Source organism: Perognathus longimembris, chromosome 11, assembly GCF_023159225.1.
Source record: "Perognathus longimembris pacificus isolate PPM17 chromosome 11, ASM2315922v1, whole genome shotgun sequence".
NCBI lineage: Eukaryota > Metazoa > Chordata > Mammalia > Rodentia > Heteromyidae > Perognathus > Perognathus longimembris.
In genome coordinates, this window is record NC_063171.1 from 22,557,237 (window position 1) to 22,576,932 (window position 19,696).

A 19,696-nucleotide genomic window follows, 5' to 3' on the forward strand; every position below is an offset into this window, starting at 1 on the left:
AGAGCAGCAGCTGGACGGGGGGGGGGGGGGGGGGGGGAGGGGGGATATACGTACCGTTTTATAGGGCCGGGTGCATGTGGAATGTGAGAGCCGGAAAGTGCGTTGTGAAAGGGGTTAACATTTACAGTTGTAGCTGCACAAGCTAGGGAGAGGGAAATGGCATTAGGGGAGGGGCTGCCATTTAAGATTGCAGCTACCTGAGTCACCTGTTTTCAGGTAAAAGCCTGTGTCACCTGTTTTCAGGGAAAGGCAGTTTTTTTTTTGCCTAAAGTCTAAGGTGACAGACTGGATAAGATGGAGGAGGAAAGACTAACGTTACTTCAATATGCTTCCAGAAAAATCATAGTTCTCTTTTGTACTGAACAGAACTAAGGCTTTGGTTTCCAGAGTAATTGCAATGAGAAATATGGCGAAATGGTTCAAACCCAGGGAGGTACCTAGAGATCGTAAATCCCTTGTAGATTCATAGCACCCATGCCAACCAAGTTCGTGACACTTGTCTCAGAAATTAATTTAAATCTTAGCCTAATGATGTAAGGTTGTAGTTTCTCTTTAGCAAAGCAGGAAAAAAAGGCATATCCTCATTAGGCACGTGAGAAGAACCAAGTCCTTTCTGTAAGGCACAGTAGGAGGCTCAGTGTAGGGGCCTAAAAGCATTTGCTTTCCTTTTGATCAATTTATATGTCTGAATCTCCCAGGCACTTTTATTTAGTAGCTACTTAGAGAAGAAAGGTTCATCTTTAGAGGTGTTTATTGTCCTTTATTGATATCCATTATTGAATAAATATATCTGATGGAGATATTTATTGGAACTTGAATTCGGGGCCTCATGCCATTACTCTGCTGGCTTGCTTATGGTTGGTGCTCTTACCACATGAGCCATTCCTCCAGTCCAGCTTTTTACTAGTCAATTGAAGATGGGGATCTCTGGATTTTTCTGCCTTAGCTGTCTGCAAACTAACATCATCCTGGTTTTAACCACCTGAGTAGCTAGGATTACAGTTGTAGCCATCCACACCCTGCTCAAATGTTTTTCTCTTGAGATATTTACTCTAGATATGCTTATCTAGTACTCCTGGCAAATCACTACTGCAAGATTCAAAAGCATGTTTGGCTGCAATAACCTAATTAGGGCAGATGTAAAAGTACTTGTAAATACAGTGTTTATGCTTAACACCTGGCTTTGAGTTCACTTTTTTTTTTTTTTTTTGGCCAGTCCTGGGGCTTGGACTCAGGGCCTGAGTACTGTCCCTGGCTTCTTTTTGCTCAAGGCTAGCACTCTGCCACTTGGTTCACAGCGCCACTTCTGGCCATTTTCTGTATATGTGGTGCTGGGGAATTGAACCCAGGGCCTCATGTATACAAGTCAAGCACTCTTGCCACTAGGCCATATCCCCAGCTCTGGATTTTATCTTTTAATTTTTTTCTGTCCAGTGCTCCATTGTGAACAACTTCAGCCTAACAATTCAGACAATTAAAATGCACATATACAGCATCATAGAGCTTATAAGTAGTTCATTTTAAGGACTTGTGATAGTCAGAAGTGACAGGTGTAATAGTAAGGAAGCAAAAGAAAATAGTATTTCTCCCAAAGTTTACCTTTCTTCCTCCTCACTGATGTCACATTATCGTTTGAAACCATATCCAACATAGCAAAATTCAGAGCTACCAAAACCCATGTCAACTCATACAAGAACAAAGTAGCACATCTTCCATATTAATCTTGTTTAAAAAGTAGACATAAGATATAAGATAGATATAAGTGGACACAATCAAAAAATACATAGCAAATAAAGTCTGTAGGACTGGAAAGTAATTGGATCTGTAGTGTGAAGAGAACAAATCAAGTGTTACTTCTCTTGTGGGTACAGGAGCAAGTGCCTGTATTCTTAGCTAGTTGGGACACACAGGCAGAACACTGGAGCCCAGGAGTTAAAGACCAGCCTGGACAACACAATAAGACTTTGTCTCCAAGAAGTAATTATTTTTCATTTTTAATCTTGTGCAACAGTAATCATGCCTTTCACTGACCAGGAAAATCAGAAAGAATACCAGGTTGCAGCAGGGCTTTGGAGTTTTTTTTATGTCTTCGGGGCATACTGACTTGGCAGTACCATTGAGATGTCTGAGGGGAAATGGGAGGTAATTATGTGATTAGATACTTGGGTCTGAAAATCTCAGCAAAGCACTGGATCATGAGAATACATAGAATACAAGACAACCATACTGAAAAGTGCAATGGCTGTTCTTGGGAGGAGTCCTCCCATAATTGTGAATTACACCAAGGGAACTCTAAGATGTAGTAATAGTAACAATCGTTGAGGTCTTTGATAGAAAATGCTATCGCAAAATCTAAGATGAGCAGGTAAGAATTGTCCTATGTAGGAAAGTTGACAGTGAAAGTAAAGTATCAGTTAAAAATAGGGAAAATTGTGCTTGTTGGTGAGGGGAGATACCTTGTAGCTACTTAACATCAAGAAGCATTGGGGGGGTCCTCCAGGACTTCCCAGAAGAAAGCCAGTGCAGCTGCCATACATGCATCCAGCTGGGGGAAGAAACCATGTGGTTTTGTAGCAAAGCTCACTTTTGCCAGTTTACTTTCTAAGCATGTTGACAGAGAATCTACACATGTGCACAGACATTTAGGGCCTATAAAGCTCCCTGAAGGAGGATAAGCATAAACTCATTGGTATGTGTCAAATGTAGCAAAGAAATGAGTTTCAATTAGAGACTCTGTGTGTGTGTGTGTGTGTGTGTGTGTGTGTGTGTGTTAGTCCTGGGGCTTGAACTCAGGACCTGGGCACTGTCCCTGAGCTTCTTTTGCTCAAGGCTAGCACTCTACCACTTCAGCCACAGCGTTTGTTTAATGTGATACTGAGGAATGGAATCCAAGGATTCGTGCATGCTAGGCAAGCACCATACCACTAAGCCACCAGCCCAAGATAGTTTTTTTTCTGACCTAGGATCTATATTACCAGGCTGTCCTTAAAATGGTTACATGCCTGCCAGGATTATAAGTGTATGCTGTGCCAACAGGCCTAATTGGAAACTTCTCAAAGAAGGAAGTCTAGGTAGGTGCTGTGTAGCCCAACACTTTCTAAGAAGAGTGGCTCCTGGTATTGTTCCCATATAAGGGCAACCCTAAAACAAATGTGCTTAGTTGTCAACTGTGTTGCAGTGCTTAAGAGTAAACCCAGGGCCTCATGCATGCTGGCCAAGTGCTCTACCACTGAGCTACACTCCCAGCCCCTGTGTAGGTTTGTCTTTATTCAACTCTTCACACCCAAGTATTGCAGGAGGAAAAAGGCTTTTATCTCCAAGACTGATTTCCATTGCATGTCACTGTACTTGTCCACATAACACTGAGATTAAATTCACTTTTCTCATCTTAGAGTAAGTTGGGCTTATACAAAAAGCAAATCCAGGTATCATGCCCACCTTGAGTATGGCAATCTGCAAATGATATCTCATGGTAATCTGTAAACTGCTATACCAGCTTCCTAAATCAGATGCATGAATTTGATTGAGTAAAAATGCAAGCTGTCAGAGTCTAAAAGAGCAAGACCCTAGACTTTTCTTAACTTAAAAAAAAAAAGCCAGACTCCTATGGCTCACTCCTGTCATCCTTTATTTATTTTTTCCAGTCCTGGGGCTTGGACTCAGCACCACTTCTGACTTTTTCTATATATGTGGTGCTGAGCAATCAAACCCAGGGCTTCATGTATAAGAGGCAAGCACCTTTTGCCACTAGGCCATATTCCCAGCCCACACTAGTGGCTTGTGCATATAATTCTAGTTACTCAAGTTGAGATCTGAGGATCAAAGCTCAAAGCCAGCCTGAGCAGGAAAGTCCATAAGACTCTTATTTCCAATTAGTAACCAAAAAGCTGGAAGTGGAACTGTGGCTCAAGTGAGTCCTAGCCTTGAGCAAAAAAGCTCAGGGCATTGATCAAGATGTGTTATATTTATAAACTGTTTTGTTAAACGGCAACTCCTCTATACAAATACTTAAAATACATACATACATACATACATACATACAGGGCCTGGGAATATGGCCTAGTGGTAAAGTGCTCACCTCGTATACATGAAGCTCTGGGTTCGATTCCTCAGCACCACATATATAGAAAAAGCCGGAAGTGGCGCTGTGGCTCAAGTGGTAGAGTGCTAGCCTTGAACAAAAAGAAGCCAGGGACAGTGCTCAGGCCCTGAGTTCAAGCCCCAGGACTGGCAAAAAAAAAATTCTAGTACATACATACACACATACATACTAAAAAAGATCATGCCTAGTCCCTGAGTTCTAGCTCCAGGGCCAGCACTACCTACCTACCAACCTAAATAAATAAAGCCAAGAACAAAAGGAATCAAACAGTAAGAACACAACAGAGATGGCTAATGACTTAGTGTGTCATTGCTTTTCTTGATACAAAGTCACAATGAGCCCCATATTTATTTCTTTGTAACTGGTACCATTGCTCCCTCCATTGTCTTGGATAAAAGAAAAAAATCTTATTCAGTTATTTGTCTTCTCTTTGGGACATAAAGGTGCCTGAGATAAAGATGAAAGGTGCATTTGGGAAAAAGGCCTTGAGTTTAAACCCTACTATCACCAAAACACAAAATACTTAAAACTGAATACATAAGACACTTGTTAAAAGACACTGTTTTTTTCCCAAATATATTTATTTCCCATAGTCTTCGTGTGTGGTATTTTTGCCATCTTGTGTGTATATACTTTAAAGTATAAAATAGACTGATGCAAATATAATGCATATTTTAAAGTCAAACTGGTTATTACACATTGCAGGGGGGGTAAATTCAGGTAAAAGAATAAGAATGAATAAGAAAAGGCGTATTTCATTATAGAAACTCCTTAAAAGCAACCTTTGATTTCTGTGGGCTTCCTGCTGCTCCAGGACCACCAGTTCCCTGCATTAGATATAGCTATAGAGATAGATACAGAGCTGCTGCCCTGGCTCAAAGCCTTGACCAGAGCTCCAGTTCTCTTTCCACCCAGCAACAGCAAAATGACACATGCAACGCAAGGTCATGACTGGGCAAGTGAACCACCTGTTTCATGGGTATTTAGAACTAGCCAAGTCAGCTGCACTTCAATAAGCACACACACAATAAGCCACCACAGAGTGGCGCGGCAACTCCTGACTGGGAGAACAGCGCTGATGGGAGGAACATGCTGAAGCCTGACATGTAGCAATGTCAAAATTAAGATGAGCATTTTAAAGAGGAACACATAGGCTGTTGTTGGGTGTTTTTTTTTTAACTAAACCCTAAGTTTTCTGCAAATCACCCCTTTTCCTTCAAGCTTAAATTAGCTATTAAAAAGCCTACCTCACTGAGTGCATTGGTGGCTCACACTTGTAATCCTACTCAGGATGTTGAGATCTGAGGATCCCAGTTCAAAGCCAGCCCACACAGGAAAATAAGTCCATGCATGAGACTACCAAAAAGCCAGAAATTACACCTTCACTCAAAGTGGTAGAGTGTTAGCTCAGAGCACAAACACTCAGGGCCAGTGCCCAGGTGAGTTCTAGTCCCAGGTCAAGCATGCAAACACACCAAAAAATATTTATCTTTTGCACCACTGGAAAAAGTCTATTTATTGGTCTGCTCAAGGATAGTGCTCTAACACAGCGCCATTCCTGGCTTTTTGGTGGTTAATTGAAGATGAGTCTCTCAGACTTTCCTGTCAGGTTGATCTTCAAACCATCCTCAGATCCTCAGATCTTAGCCTTCTGAGTAGCTATGCTTATAAGCATGAGTCATTGACACTTGGCTTTATATACTTTCTTAACCTGCTAACTTTTACCTTGCAGACACTGAAAAGAAAAATACTACCCACTCCTTTTGCTTCCAGATGTTGTATTTCACTCAATTGTCTAAATAAATTCAAACAAGGGACAACCAATTTACCAAGGTAACTTGAGGACCATCATCCACCACCACCCAAACTTAGTTGCCTTTATCTGGTATTGAGAATGAAAGCTTCCACACATTTCTTCCACACACAGAGGTACTAAAGAACCAAATTAGATATCTCAATGAAAAGTAAATTTGCATAGTTTTTTCTTACATGATCATCGTAATACTTCTTAAAGAAAAAATATTTTAAACATATGTAACTTTCCAAAAGGAATAAAATATTCATAATTGCAAGTTTCACCTCATTAATGAAATGGGAAAAATTAAAAAACTTTTTGAAACACATTAGCCAACAGGTTTTAGTTTTTATTGGTTTAAAAAGGATATGTAGGTAGTTGAAAGAAAATACTTTCTAAAAGCAGCTGGCAATAAAATCATATCATGGAGATCAAACCAGTCTTCTTTCACAGACATCCATTCTTTTAAGTGGTATATGTTTGTTTTTGTTCTTTTGCAGTACTGGCGACTGAACCTAGGGCCTTGCAAAAGCTCTACGACTTGAGCCATACCTCCACCACTAAGTGTTCTGTGTTTCTGAAAATTTCTTAGGACATTTCTTTAGCATTCTAAACAGTCCAGACCTGTACAAATCCCTCCCCCCCCCCCCAGTGTGTTACTGACTGGGGTTTAAATTCAGGGCCTCATGCTTACTTGGCAGGCATTCTACCACTTGAGCCAAACTTCTAGCTCTAAATCATTTATTATCACTTAAAATCTTGTTCAGAAAAAAAATCACTAAAAAGCAAGGAACAGGAGGGCTTTTTAAAAAGTAGCCTTCCTCAGTTCAGCAATTCAGTATTCAGAGTTGCCTCACAACCAAGTGCTCATGAGCGAGCACAGAAAAGTGCTCCTAAGAAGTCCACTTTCTGGCTTTAAAATACTGGCTTGGCTGGGGAAATAGCCTAGTGGCAAGAGTGCCTGCCTCGGATACACGAGGCCCTAGGTTTGATTCCCCAGCACCACATATACAGAAAACGGCCAGAAGCGGCGCTGTGGCTCAAGTGGCAGAGTGCTAGCCTTGAGCGGGAAGAAGCCAGGGACAGTGCTCAGGCCCTGAGTCCAAGGCCCAGGACTGGCAAAAAAAAAAAAAAAAATACTGGCTTGGCTTATTCATAACCAATTCTTAGACCAATCTTTTCCTTCATTGTATTTAAAATGTAGTTATATGTTCAATTAACTGACTCACTTTAATTTTTAAGAAAATGCTAGAAATGGCAGACTGTATCCAGCAGTCAGTCCTGCTAGGGGCTCTGACTCCATACAGCTGCCTTATGATCGTGCAGAACACATGGCATACCTTTATAGAAGTCATCTTGAGGTACACTTGTTTTTGAAAAAGTTTGATCTGATATTTGAAAACTGCCTCAATTCATTTGTATCAAAATTGGGAAGAATAAAACAAGTAATCAAAATCGGAGACTTGTGGTCTAAATGGTGTGACTATTAAACTATATTCTTGTGAGATTCAAACTGACTTGAAAAGACTTCCTAAAACTCTGGATAGTTGTTAGAATACCAAGAAAGTGGTATTCTGGTGGTGGATCAAGGCAATTATCATTTGAATAAATTCTTAAGTCTCACTTCTTTGGGTAGGAAGGTGAATTACATGTTCTCTGACATCCATTCCTTTATGCAACCTTTTTACTGTTTTGTTTTTCCCAGTGGTACTGGAGTTTGAACAAAGTGTCTCATGCATTAGGCAAGTATTCTTTCCAGTTTCTCCATGGTCTCAGTCCTTTTTGCTTTAGATTTTCAGATAACATCTTGTTTTTGCCTAGGGTCAGCCTTGAGCCTCTCTTGATCCTCCTGTGTACCACTACTTCTGGTCCCAATGGAAGATTATATTGGTAAGCAAATATAATCATACCTCATGCATAGAAATAAAGTAATCCCTACATACCACACTGCATTAGGAATGGACATCTTATAAACTGAAAATATCACATAACAGAGTACATGTCCTTAAAAACAACCACAAAGGGGCTGGGGATATGGCCTAGTGGCAAGAGTGCTCGCCTCGTATACATGAAGCCCTGGGTTCAATTCCCCAGCACCACATATACAGAAAATGGCCAGAAGTGGCACTGTGGCTCAAGTAGCAGAGTGCTAGCCTTGAGCAAAAAGAAGCCAGGGACAGTGCTCAGACCCTGAGACCAAGCCCCAGGACTGGCCAAAAAAAAAAACAAACACCAAAAACCCACAAACTGGGCACTGGTGGCTCACACCTGCAATCCTAGCTACTCAGGAGGCTGAAATCTGAGGATCACAGCTGAAAGCCAGACTGGCAGGAAATTCTGTAAGACTCTTTATCTCCAATTAACCACAAAAAACCAGAAGCTGAACGGAGGCTCAAGTGGTAGCATGCTAGCCTTCAGCAAAAGAGCTCTGGGTTAGTGCCCAGATGCCAAGTTCAAGTCCCAGTACCGGCACACACAGAAAAAAAAAATTGTTTCATCTAAAAATATAGTGTAAAAAAAAAGGATTGAGCAGATGCTTCAGAAGCCAGCTTCTGGATGCTTAATTATCACTTTATTAATGCAGGTGATTAATACTTCATTACAGACTGGCTAGTCTGCAAAAATCAGTCATTATTTATCAGAGAATAACATAGTTGTACCAAAGAATACTTCTAAATAACTTCCAAGAAATTATAATCTTAACATTAAGTATCTCCCATGTGAGTTTCTTAATAACATAACTTAAACACATGAAGAAATGCTTTTGCTTGTCTTGTGCTACTTCCTTCTTTTTTCCCTTCTGACTACAGAATCCCTCAAGATATATATGGGCTGGGAGTGTATCCGCAGTAGAGCACTGCCTATCACATGTGGGGCCTTGGATTTGATCCCTGGCACAATTAGAAAACAAAACAGTTCCAACAAATAAATGAAATAGAATGTATAACAAGACCATCTTTGGAAAAGAGGTATCTTCTCTCTAGTAGAAACAACAAAATTTGTTCCATTTTATTTTCCTTTCTTCTCCAATTGATGTTTAATGAGCATACCTTCCAACAGTATGTATGTTAAAATATGAAACCAGAGGTATCTAAACAAGCGCTTCATGTTTTGGTCAATTCAGTGCCACAAAAACATGATGTTTAGTCTCTTGATTAAGTAGAGTGAAGAAACAAAACAGAAACAGTTATCAAGGCTTGAGCTGAGATGGAAAGCTTGCCATTACCTCAGCCATCAGTCTCCCTTCCCAAAAAGGGGGAGAAAAATGCCTGAAGTGAACTTCCCACAGCACAAGTTCAGGTGAAGTAGGGAGGTAGTGGCCATCTGGAGAGGCTGGATCAGTCCAAGTAACAGCTGACTCACTCTTCTGTGGCAAGGAAAGAAATGAAGTACTAGCTTCTAAAACACGTAGCGACAAGTCCAAGAACGGGGCCGGACGTAATCCAGAAATGTGGGCTATAATGAGGAAAAAAAAAAAGAGAGAGAACAGTTTGTTTGTGTCCACTGCACACACTAGCTAGGGAGAGGCAGAGTGTTAATGTTCCATATTGTACATGTCCAAAATGTCTCCCACCATCCCTGTGACCTTTTTTTTTTTTTTTTTTTTGCCAGTCCTGGGGCTTGGACTCAGGGCCTGAGCACTGTCCCTGGCTTCTTTTTTGCTCAAAGCTAGCACTCTGCCACTTGAGCCACAGCGCCACTTCTGGCTTTTTCTGTTTATGTGGTGTTGAGGAATTGAACCCAGGGCTTCATGTATACGAGGCACGCACTCTTGCCACTAGGCCATACTCCCAGCCCCGTGACCTTTTAAGAGACAATAATTCAAATGATTTTCAATATTTTATTTTATAGTACCTATTTATTCCATTTATATGCTTCATATGAAGTTTCTGAAATTTAGTAAACTCTACAATGGGCTGTCAATTGCCTCTTTGGCATCTTGCCTTCTTTTTGAGACTGTGTCTCCTTATAATACCCCAGGGTAACCTCACACTCATGGTCTACCTCCCATGTATTGGGATTACAGGCATTCATCACACACCTGGCTATGCATCTTCTTGTTTTACCAGGACTGTATTATTTTTTAGCCTAAAATCTAAGCAGTAGTACATTAAGAATGATAATATATATGACTATAATCCAAGATGTCAACTTACTGAACGATATGAAGTACTAGGGAAGCTGTAATCTGAAAGTTTAATGGAAGATAGAGCATGTCAAATGGTTTTGGTGGAAGAATAAAGTTTGACATGTGGGGCCTGAGCATAAAGACCAACATGACCATGCATAGTGTCTAGGGTGAGGGGCAGTCAGTTCAAATGCACAAAGAGAACTCACTGTAAGGAAGAGGAAAAACTAAAGAAGAAGCACAGAAAAAAAGCATGAGACTGGGAATGTCGCTTAGTGGTGGAGTGCTTGCCTAGCATGCATGAAGTCCTGGGTTTGATTCCCTCAGCACCACATAAACAGAAAAAGCTGTAAGTGGTGCTGTGGATCAAGTGGTATAGTGCTTGCCTTGAGCAAAAAGAAGCTCAGGGACAGTGCTCAGGCCCTGAGTAAAAGCCCAAGGACAAGAGAGACAGAGGGAGTGAGAGAGAGAGAGAGAGAGAGAGAGAGAGAGAGAGAGAGAGAGAGAGAGAGAGAGAGAGAGAGAGAGAGAGAGAGAACGCAAGAGCATGAGGAGAGGATCTGACTGACTCAATTATGGATATCTTCAGTTATAAGTACTTGGAAAAAATGCCCAGGTTGATCTAACACAGACACATTGCCCTTCGCTCCTCCCACTCCCCCCACCCCCCGCCCAAATTTTGAAGTTGTCCTAAACAGCTAAAACACAAAGCCTTAGGGATGAACCCCAACATAGTTATTTTTTTTTACTATTTTTTTTTTGGCCAGTCCTGGGCCTTGGACTCAGGGCCTGAGCACTGTCCCTGGCTTCTTTTTTGTTCCACTCGAGCCACAGCGCCCCTTCTGGCCGTTTTCTATATATGTGGTGCTGGGGAATTGAACCCAGGGCTTCATGTATACAAGGCAAGCACTCTTGCCACTAGGCCATATCCTCAGCCCCCAACATAGTTCTTTTAAAAAGAGGAAAACACACATACACACACACACATCCTAGGCTTATTGGTGTTAACTGACATTTTTTTTTATAACTGTTTATTTTGAGAAGCAAGTGCAAAATACATACTTGTGTAGTAAGGGCATACATTCTATTACAAAAACTGATGAATTCCCATAAGAGGATAGAGAAACAAGAGATGATTTATTTTAAAGAAGAAGAAAGAAAAATAAGAACTAGGGAAGTTCAATGTGAGGAAGATCAAAGAAATGAGAAATTTCAAGGATAAGATTAGATAATGATCTAATGATTTTACACCAAACTTCCCTCCTGTCAAAAATTCATACTCTCCACTTCTATCCCCTCCCGATCAGAAGACATCGTGACTTGAACTGGAGTTCAACCGATAACTCACGTTTTTCAGAGGACAGTGCTGACGTGCATACCATTCTTGGGAATAAAAGCAGAGAATGACTCCATGGCCCAAGAAGAGGGAGGCCCACATCATAATGTTCCAAATCGGCCTTTTCCGACGGTCATTGACAAGGAAGTTGAAAGCCACTGAAGTTAGAAAGAGAAAATATATTAAAGAATAGTCCCTCAGGAGACGATAGGCCAGAGATACCTGCACAATCAAATGAGCATCCGCTGCTCATATACCTGCTTTATTCTGATCACAAGTCCTGTAATTATTCTGATCAAAGGGAAATATATTTGATGGAATTATTCATATCCTTATTTGTCCTTCTCCACCCACTCCAAAAATAATGTGTCCTGTGCATGCATGAGGATGTTGTACACACATGCATCATCTACAAGTCCTCATGCATTTCTCCATGTCAAAGTGTAAACACCTTGAGACAGAACTGTATATAATTATCCAAGGTCATTATTTTGACCATTTTGAAATGGTATTACTACTATCTAGTTTTTCTACATTGATTTCTTTTCTGTTTAGTTTCCCCCCTCTCCCCCCCGTCAGTTGTGGGGCTTAAAGCCAGGACTGGCTTCCACCTGCGATCCTCAGATCTCTTGGTAGGCAGAATTACAGGTGTGGGCCACTGGTGCCTGGCTTCTCTTTTAACTAATACTGAGTACCCATAGTGTGGCATGTACTTACTTCCGAAGAACATGAAGAGCACAAAGAGCACTGGATAGAAATAGCTCAAGCAAACAGCCAGGGCGTACTCATGCACTACAGCTGACAGAGCGAAGACAGCTAACATGGCTGCAGATTTGAATCTCTTTGAGAAAAACTACAATGAAAAGAAAATATTAGTAATTTAAAATTTTTTAAGGGGGTCAGGAGGGAAGAAACTAGGAGAAAATGATGGAGAGGGTGACACTGTTAAAAAAAAAATACTCATTACCTGACTTATGTAACTGTAACCTGTCTGTATATCATGTTTACAATAAAAAAAATTTTTTAAAGTTTAAGTACTAGGGCTGGGAATGTGGCTTAGTAGTAGAGTGCTTGCCTACCATGCATAAAGCCCTGGGTTTAATTCCTCAGTACCATATAAACAGAAAAAGCTGGAAGTGGTGCTGTGACTCAAGAGGTAGAGTGCTAGCCTAGAGCAAGGAGAAGCTCAGGGAAAGTGCTTAGGACCTAAGTTGAAGCCCCAGGACAGGCAAAAAAAAGAAAAGCTTAAGTACTAAGCATGTTCTCTTACAAGACATAATTATCACATGCTAAAGGCACCTATTTAATTGTATTTTACTTGATTTTCCTAGTTCTTAGATTCATCCAGATAATTACAAAAAAAAAAAAACCCAACAACAACAACAAAAACAAAACCAACAACCAAAAACCATGCTTGATGCATGGCTCAGTGGCAGAGTGCCTGCTTACTTAGTAAGTGTGAGGTCCTAAGTTCCCACCTTAGTAACACACACACATACACACCTCTTTATGCACAAACACTTGTTCATTAAAATAAAGCATTTTCCAATAAGTGTTCAAAAGTCTGGGCACATTATTTATTTATTTTGGGGCAGGATCTTGCAAATTGCACAGGCTGGCAAATTCATGGTCTTCCTATCTCAGCCTTCTGAGTAGCTAGACTTATAGGTGTATGGTACCACTTTTAATTAATACAATTTAAATTTGTAAGCTGCTGCGATGAAAAAAGTTTTAATGTAGGCTTGGAATATGGCTCAGCAGTAGAGTGCTTGCCTTGCATGCATGAAGCCCTGGGTTCAATTCTTCAGCACCACATAAACAAAAAAAGCCAGAAGTGGCGCTGTGGCTCAGGTGGTAGAGTGTTAGCCTTCAGCAAAAGAGAAGCCAGGGACAGTGCTCAGGCCCTGAGACCAAGCCCCAGGACTGGCAAAAATAAAAACAAAATAAAGATTTTTTAAAAAAGCTTTAATGTATTCATAAATACACTACATGAAAGTGGAGGTGTAACTCAAAGTGCTAGAACAAACCTGAGTGAAAAAGCTAATGAACAGCAACTAGGCCCTGAGTTCAAGTCCCAGTACCAATACAAAAAGACAAAAAAAAAAAGGTGTCCACACTTCAGATAAAAAATACAATGCAATTTCAATTGTTAGAATGATATTGTACAATAAATAAGGCTTCCTCTACAACTAAGATTTAGAAAGGCTAAGCGATGCCCCATCTTTACGGGAAACTACACTTAACAAATGAGAGAACTAAAACTCAAATGCACTACTATTTCCACAACAAGGTGCTGTCACTTAGCCAAATTTTGTCCTGAACAACGGAATCCAGAGCATTAAAATTACATTTCAACAGTCTAAACTAGGGTCAAATAGCTAGTGGAGGATTATTTATTAGCAATGAGATTCAGAAAGGATCTGTTCAATTGGATAGATCACTTCAACACTTTCAAAGACCTCCAAGAATTCTTATTTTATAACTGGGTAGAATGATATCCAGGTAAAACACATAGCATTAGATTTAGCCCTGGGCATAAGTACTATTCGAGTCATAAAGATTCTGTTTTTTGTGGTGGTACTAGTTTTTTTTTTCTAACAGCAAATTATTTTAATTTATTTGCAAGGTTATTAATCACAGGTAGAAATATATTCCAAGAGTTGACAGCAAACCAGGCGCTGGTGGTTCACTCCTGTAATGCTAGCTATTCAGGAAGCTGAGATCTGAGGACCACACTTTGAAGCCAGCCTGGGTGGTACTGGATTTTGAATTTAGGACCCTACACTTGATGGGAAGGCACTCTATCACTTGAGCCACATTTCCAACCCAAGAGTTCTTAGATACAAAAAAATTTTTAAAGAAACTATCGACCTTATTTCTTGTGCAAGTAAGTGAATTTCTTCCAGATTGCAATATACTATGCTAGCACTTTCTGGAAAATAATCTGATTTCTGAAATGGTATCAAGGAAGTATCTTACTGCTCACCCAGAGAAGGTCCTTATATGCATAGTAGTACAGCCAGTCATGGACCACCACATTCCAGGTTCTGTAATAGTTGGAGTATGATGTGGAATTCCACCAGTCCTGAGGGAAAAGTAAAATTATAAAATTATACATACACACAAAGCACCATGCCTGAATATTGCTTAAGACATAATACATGATTTATAAAACCAAGAATGTAATAAATTGTTAGCCCATACATCAATATCAGAAAAGCCTTAAAAGATATTTTGATTATTAATGTTCAATGTATTATTATTCTAGTAGTATACATATATGTATATGTGTGTTTATGCACACACATCCCTAGGTTCATTGTCTCAATATTTAAAAACTATGATGGAAACTAAAGGACACATAGAATCACTTAACACAAAGATCACTTGAATAGCAATAAGTAATCCCACTCCCTACACTGACAAAACATAATGAAAGAATTGTAGGTTACAAGATTAGACTGAACACTAACACTAATGAGTTGTTTGGTGGCTTCACAATTGGCAAGATCTAATTGCATCGAAGTGAAGCAGTGCCTTCCTCAATCTTTTTCTATTTCTTACTCCCAATTTTAAGATCAGACATCCAAAAATTTGTATGCCATGCTGTTTTTTTTTTTTTTTTTTTTAAAGAAGAGTGGCAGACTTGAGTTATGCCAAAACAACACAACTTGAAGACCTTGGGCAGCATCATGGAATGCTATGAACCATTCTGGCTCCAGTCAAGAGCTTAAGTCCAACTTCAGAAGAATACTATTTTGTTGTTGTTGTTCAGAAACAGGGTCTCACTATGTAGCTCAAGCTGGTCTCAAATTTATGACCTGCTAGCCTATGCCTCCTAAGTGCAGGCCCATTTTATAACTATAATACAGCTGGATGCCAGTGACTTGTGCCTATAATCCTAGCTACTCAGGAGGCTGAGATCTGAGGATCATGGTTCAAAACCAGCCCAGGCAGAAAAGTCCATGAGATCTTATTCTCCAATAAATTACTCAGAAAAAGCTGGAAATACCATTGATGCTCAAGTGATAGAGCTTTAGCCTTCAGCACAAAGAGGCTCAGGGACAGTGCTCAGGCCCTGAGTTCAAGCCCCATGACCCGCAAAAAAATATATATATATAATGATACAATGTTAGGCAGAATTAGTACCTTTCAAAATTAAGGAGGGAAAAGTTATTTTCCTCAGAAGTTTCTCAACAGCCTTAAAGGGAATAATTTGCAGGGGACATTTTCACACAAGACAGCCAATTTCAAATAAACACTCAAGAAAGTCTCACCATGACCTTGGGATGAATGTTTTCCCACCATAATCAACCAAAAATATATCCTCACAATATTCAGTAGAAACTATATGCCACATTAAAAAAAAATAGAAGACAAGGTTATGTTAATTATATCTATAAGAATTTCAGACATAATATTGGTAAAATTTGTGGAAAATTATTTCACAATATTTATGTGAAACATATGAACAACAATGAAAAAAAAACCAAAACCTAGCCATGACTAAAGAAATAAAATGTAAGAAGAAATATAAAACCAAGTATATATCACCTTATAAAACATCCTGTCACCAAAGCGTAACATCTCAGCAAAGGCATTGAGCCAGCAGTGCAAAAAGGCAAAAAAAGAGAGAAACAGGATCAGCACACCTAAAAACAAGATTAACAAAATTAAGTCTTTTCAAAATGCTCATAACCAAGCCATTAAGAATCAGTAAAAACTGAAATTGTTATTCCAGATGCAAGATACTTTTTAAAGTTTATTTTAATTTAAAAAAGCAGTAACTTCTTTGTAAGTTGGTTTAATAGACAACAGATGACCCAGTCTGTTTTTAAGAAATGCCTGGATATTCTAATTAATTTAGACTCCAACTCCTTTTAAAATATGGTCCCCATATCTTTCCTCTAAACCAGTGGAGATTTTGCTCCCTCTCTCTATGAGATACTTGATAATTCTGTGTGTGTGTGTGTGTGTGTGTGTGTGTGTGTGTGTGTGTGTGTGTGTGAGGGGGGGGAGAAAGAGAGAGAGAGAGAGAGAGAGAGAGAGAGAGAGAGAGAGAGAGAGAGAGAGAGAGAGGGTCCTGGCACTTAGGGCCTGGGAGCTGTCCCTCAGCTTTTCTGGAGGGGTGTGTATGTGTGTGTCATGGTGCTTGAACTCAAGGCCTGAGTGCTGTCCCTGAACTTTCTTTGCCCAAGACTAGAGGTATACCTCTTGAGTCACAGCCCCACTCTTGTCTTTTGGGGTGGTTAATTGGAGATAAGAGTCTGACAAACTTTCTTTCCCAGGCTGACTTTGAACCATGATCCTCAGATCTCAGCTCCTGAGCAGCTAGGATTACAAGCATACGCCACAAGTGCCTAGCAGGAGACATTTTTTATTATTACAATAGGAAAGGAATATATATATATATATATATACATATATACTACTGAATATATAATTCATATATATAGTCTACTGAATGTATATAATCATATTTATATTCTATTGAATATATATTCATATGTATATTGTCAGAGACTAGCACACTGTTAAACATTCTATAATGCATAGAAGAGTCTACCTCAATAAAGAATTATCTAGCCCAAAATGCTAAATAAGCTAACACTCCTCAGCTTAGACTTTCTCCAATAACTCTATTCCAGTGTTGTAAACACCACCCAGAATTGGAGTACTCCCATTCCAGAATATTCCATGCCTTTACAGCCATCTCAAACTCTAGAGTCTTTTCCCCACCTTTGTCTTTCTCTGCCAGGCAAATGCCTACTACTTTTCAATACCCAATGTTAAATGTCATTTCTAAAGTTTTATTTTGTAGTCTGTAATACAGCTTGTTTGTATCACACTATACTGTAAAAAAGCCATTTACAGACGACTTATTTCATTCACACACAGCATCTACTGTGTGTCAGATAATATGAGGTAGCCTTGACTGACTTTAGCACAATCCTTGATGGCAACAAATGCTGCAACCTGGGGAAGAAGACACCCATGCATGCTACCACACCCAACTTTGAGGACAGACATCATCAGAATAAGTCTGGGGAACAATCAGAGGAGGTTACTGGCCAAAGTCTTTTAGAAAGGGAAAGGAAGAGAGATGATGGTGATAAACCACGACCAGCATTTAATGAGTACAGAAAATAGAGGAAGAGAAAGTCAAGGAGATGATAAAATATGAGCTCCCTGCGAGGAAACTATGCACTGTGATGGCGGCACCCAGTTAGGTACTCATGCTCCATCCAGAAAAACATGTGGAATGAAGTGAAGGGACCAAGCTGTGGAAGGCAAACAAGGTGAAGAAAGAGTGGCAAGTAAGATTTCTACTATGGTCAGAGCAACAAATGCTTCGTGGAGGTCACAAATGGAAGAGGGATAAATCATATACTGGGTTTAGAACCAGGTGACTTGTGGTTTTGGCAAAGGACATTGTACTGGCTTGGTTATGAGAGAGGTTATGAGCAAGAAAAAGTGGAAAGGATGAAGGCATGAATATGGGCTACCATCAGAGAAAGCAAAATTTAAGTAAAAGCTAATAGATGAGTGGAAAGACTGCCTTGAAACCCAAACACACTTCATATCTAAGGATATGGTTGGGTATCTGTACAGATGAGTTTATAGGAAAAAGCAGGAAAACCAAAGGTTGTCACTTGCAACAGCTTTCTGTTTTCCTTCAGAGCACAGGAAGAATCAGATGAACAATGCCCATGTAACCTTACCTGGCAAGATGGAGTTAAACACGCACAGGACCAGAACACGAGCGCTGAAGGGCTCCTGCTTGATGTTCCGGAACAAAGGGGCACAGAGCCTTTCAAAGATGTAGTACACATAAAATAGGCAACCAAAAACCTAGATGTAACAAAGATTATAATGATGGTTTAATAAGGAAAAATAGACTGAGATTTTTCCCCACAAAAGAAAGTACGTATATAATCCTTAAACTACTGTTTATAAATATGCTCCTTCTCCTAACCCTTTAGACATGACCTTTATAGTACAACAGTCATACTCACTACATACTAGGTTGAAAGTTAACTATACCACTCATGGGCAGGCATGGAAGGAAAAAACTGGGCTAGAACAAAGGAAAGGGTGACATTGTCTAAAAAGAAATATACTCATTATCTGTCTCATGAAATTGTAACCCCTCTGTGTATCACCTTTATAATAATAAAATATTTAATTAAAAACAGTCTTCTTAAGGGAGTTTAAGGGCTCATTATGTAGCCCTTGCACTTATAATCCTCTGCTGGTTTTTGTGGTTGTTTGGTGGAACTGCAGTATGATTTTAGGGCTGCACACTTGCTAAGCAGGTGCTCTACTGCTGAACCATGTCTATAGCCCTTTTTGTTCTACTTATTTTTGTCCAGACTGGCATGAACTTCAATCCCCCTATTTTATTTCCCACTGTGGCGAGAAAAACAGGGGTGCCTCACTACACTCACCTATTGGTTAGGATGGGAGCTCATGAACTTTTTGCAGCACATGCTGGCCTGTAAACATGATCCTCCCTAGTAGTTAGGATTACAGGACCAAATCACCAAGGCTTGGGTCTGCCTCAGTTACTACAGTGCTAGGATTATGAGTAGAATCAGCATGCTCAGCAATCAAATGATATATATATTTGCCAGTCCTGGGGAGTGAACTCAGGGCCTGAGCACTGTCTCTGGCTTCTTTTTGCTCAAAGCTAGCACTCTACCACTTGAGCCACAGTGCCACTTCTGGCTTTTTCCATATATGTGGTGCTGAGGAATCGAACCCAGGGCTTCATGTATACGAGGCCAGCACTTTACCACTAGGCCATATTACCAGCCCAACCAAATGATATTTTTAAAGGGTCACCTAAAAGCCTGTTTTTTTTTCTATTATATGAAGCCTATAATAACTTATTTTATGAAATAGAATTTTACTGAAATAGAATTTAGAAAGAGATCTTCTAGGATTTATAATTCTGATAAAGGGGGTGAAGGAAGAGTCAGGAAGTATCAGACCACAAACACAAACATATACTTCTCATCAGAGAAAATGGGAGCAGAAATTAATGCTGAAGCTTATGGGAAAGAACCAAATAGAATTACTTTAAATAGCAGTATGCATGGGCTTGGAATATGGCCTAGTGGTAGAGTGCTCGCCTCACATACATGAAGTCCTGGGTTCAATTCCTCAGTACCACATATATAGAAAAAGCCAGAAGTAGTGCTGTAGCTCAAGTGGTAGAGTGCTAGCCATGAGCAGAAAGAAGCCAGAGACAGTACTCAGGCCCTGAGTTCAAGCCCCGGGACTGGCAAAAAAAAAAAAAAAAAATAGCAGGCTCACAACTATGCTCCTAGC

At 39.9% G+C, this 19,696-nt stretch overlaps 1 protein-coding gene across 1 annotated transcript in view; it reads right to left on the reverse strand.

Annotated features, from left to right (window-relative positions):
- Positions 1 to 8,725: 8,725 nt before the first annotated feature.
- Positions 8,726 to 19,696, reverse strand: part of Soat1 (sterol O-acyltransferase 1) — a 56,368-nt gene continuing 45,397 nt past the window's right edge. The window contains exons 11-16 of the mRNA XM_048357321.1: positions 18,085 to 18,214; positions 15,917 to 16,014; positions 14,349 to 14,447; positions 12,080 to 12,215; positions 11,375 to 11,520; positions 8,726 to 9,353 (exon numbers count right to left, since the gene is read on the reverse strand). Of these exons, the coding sequence (XP_048213278.1) occupies positions 9,297 to 9,353; positions 11,375 to 11,520; positions 12,080 to 12,215; positions 14,349 to 14,447; positions 15,917 to 16,014; positions 18,085 to 18,214 (666 nt within the window). The 3' untranslated portion in view covers positions 8,726 to 9,296. The remainder of the gene's footprint in view (positions 9,354 to 11,374; positions 11,521 to 12,079; positions 12,216 to 14,348; positions 14,448 to 15,916; positions 16,015 to 18,084; positions 18,215 to 19,696) is intronic.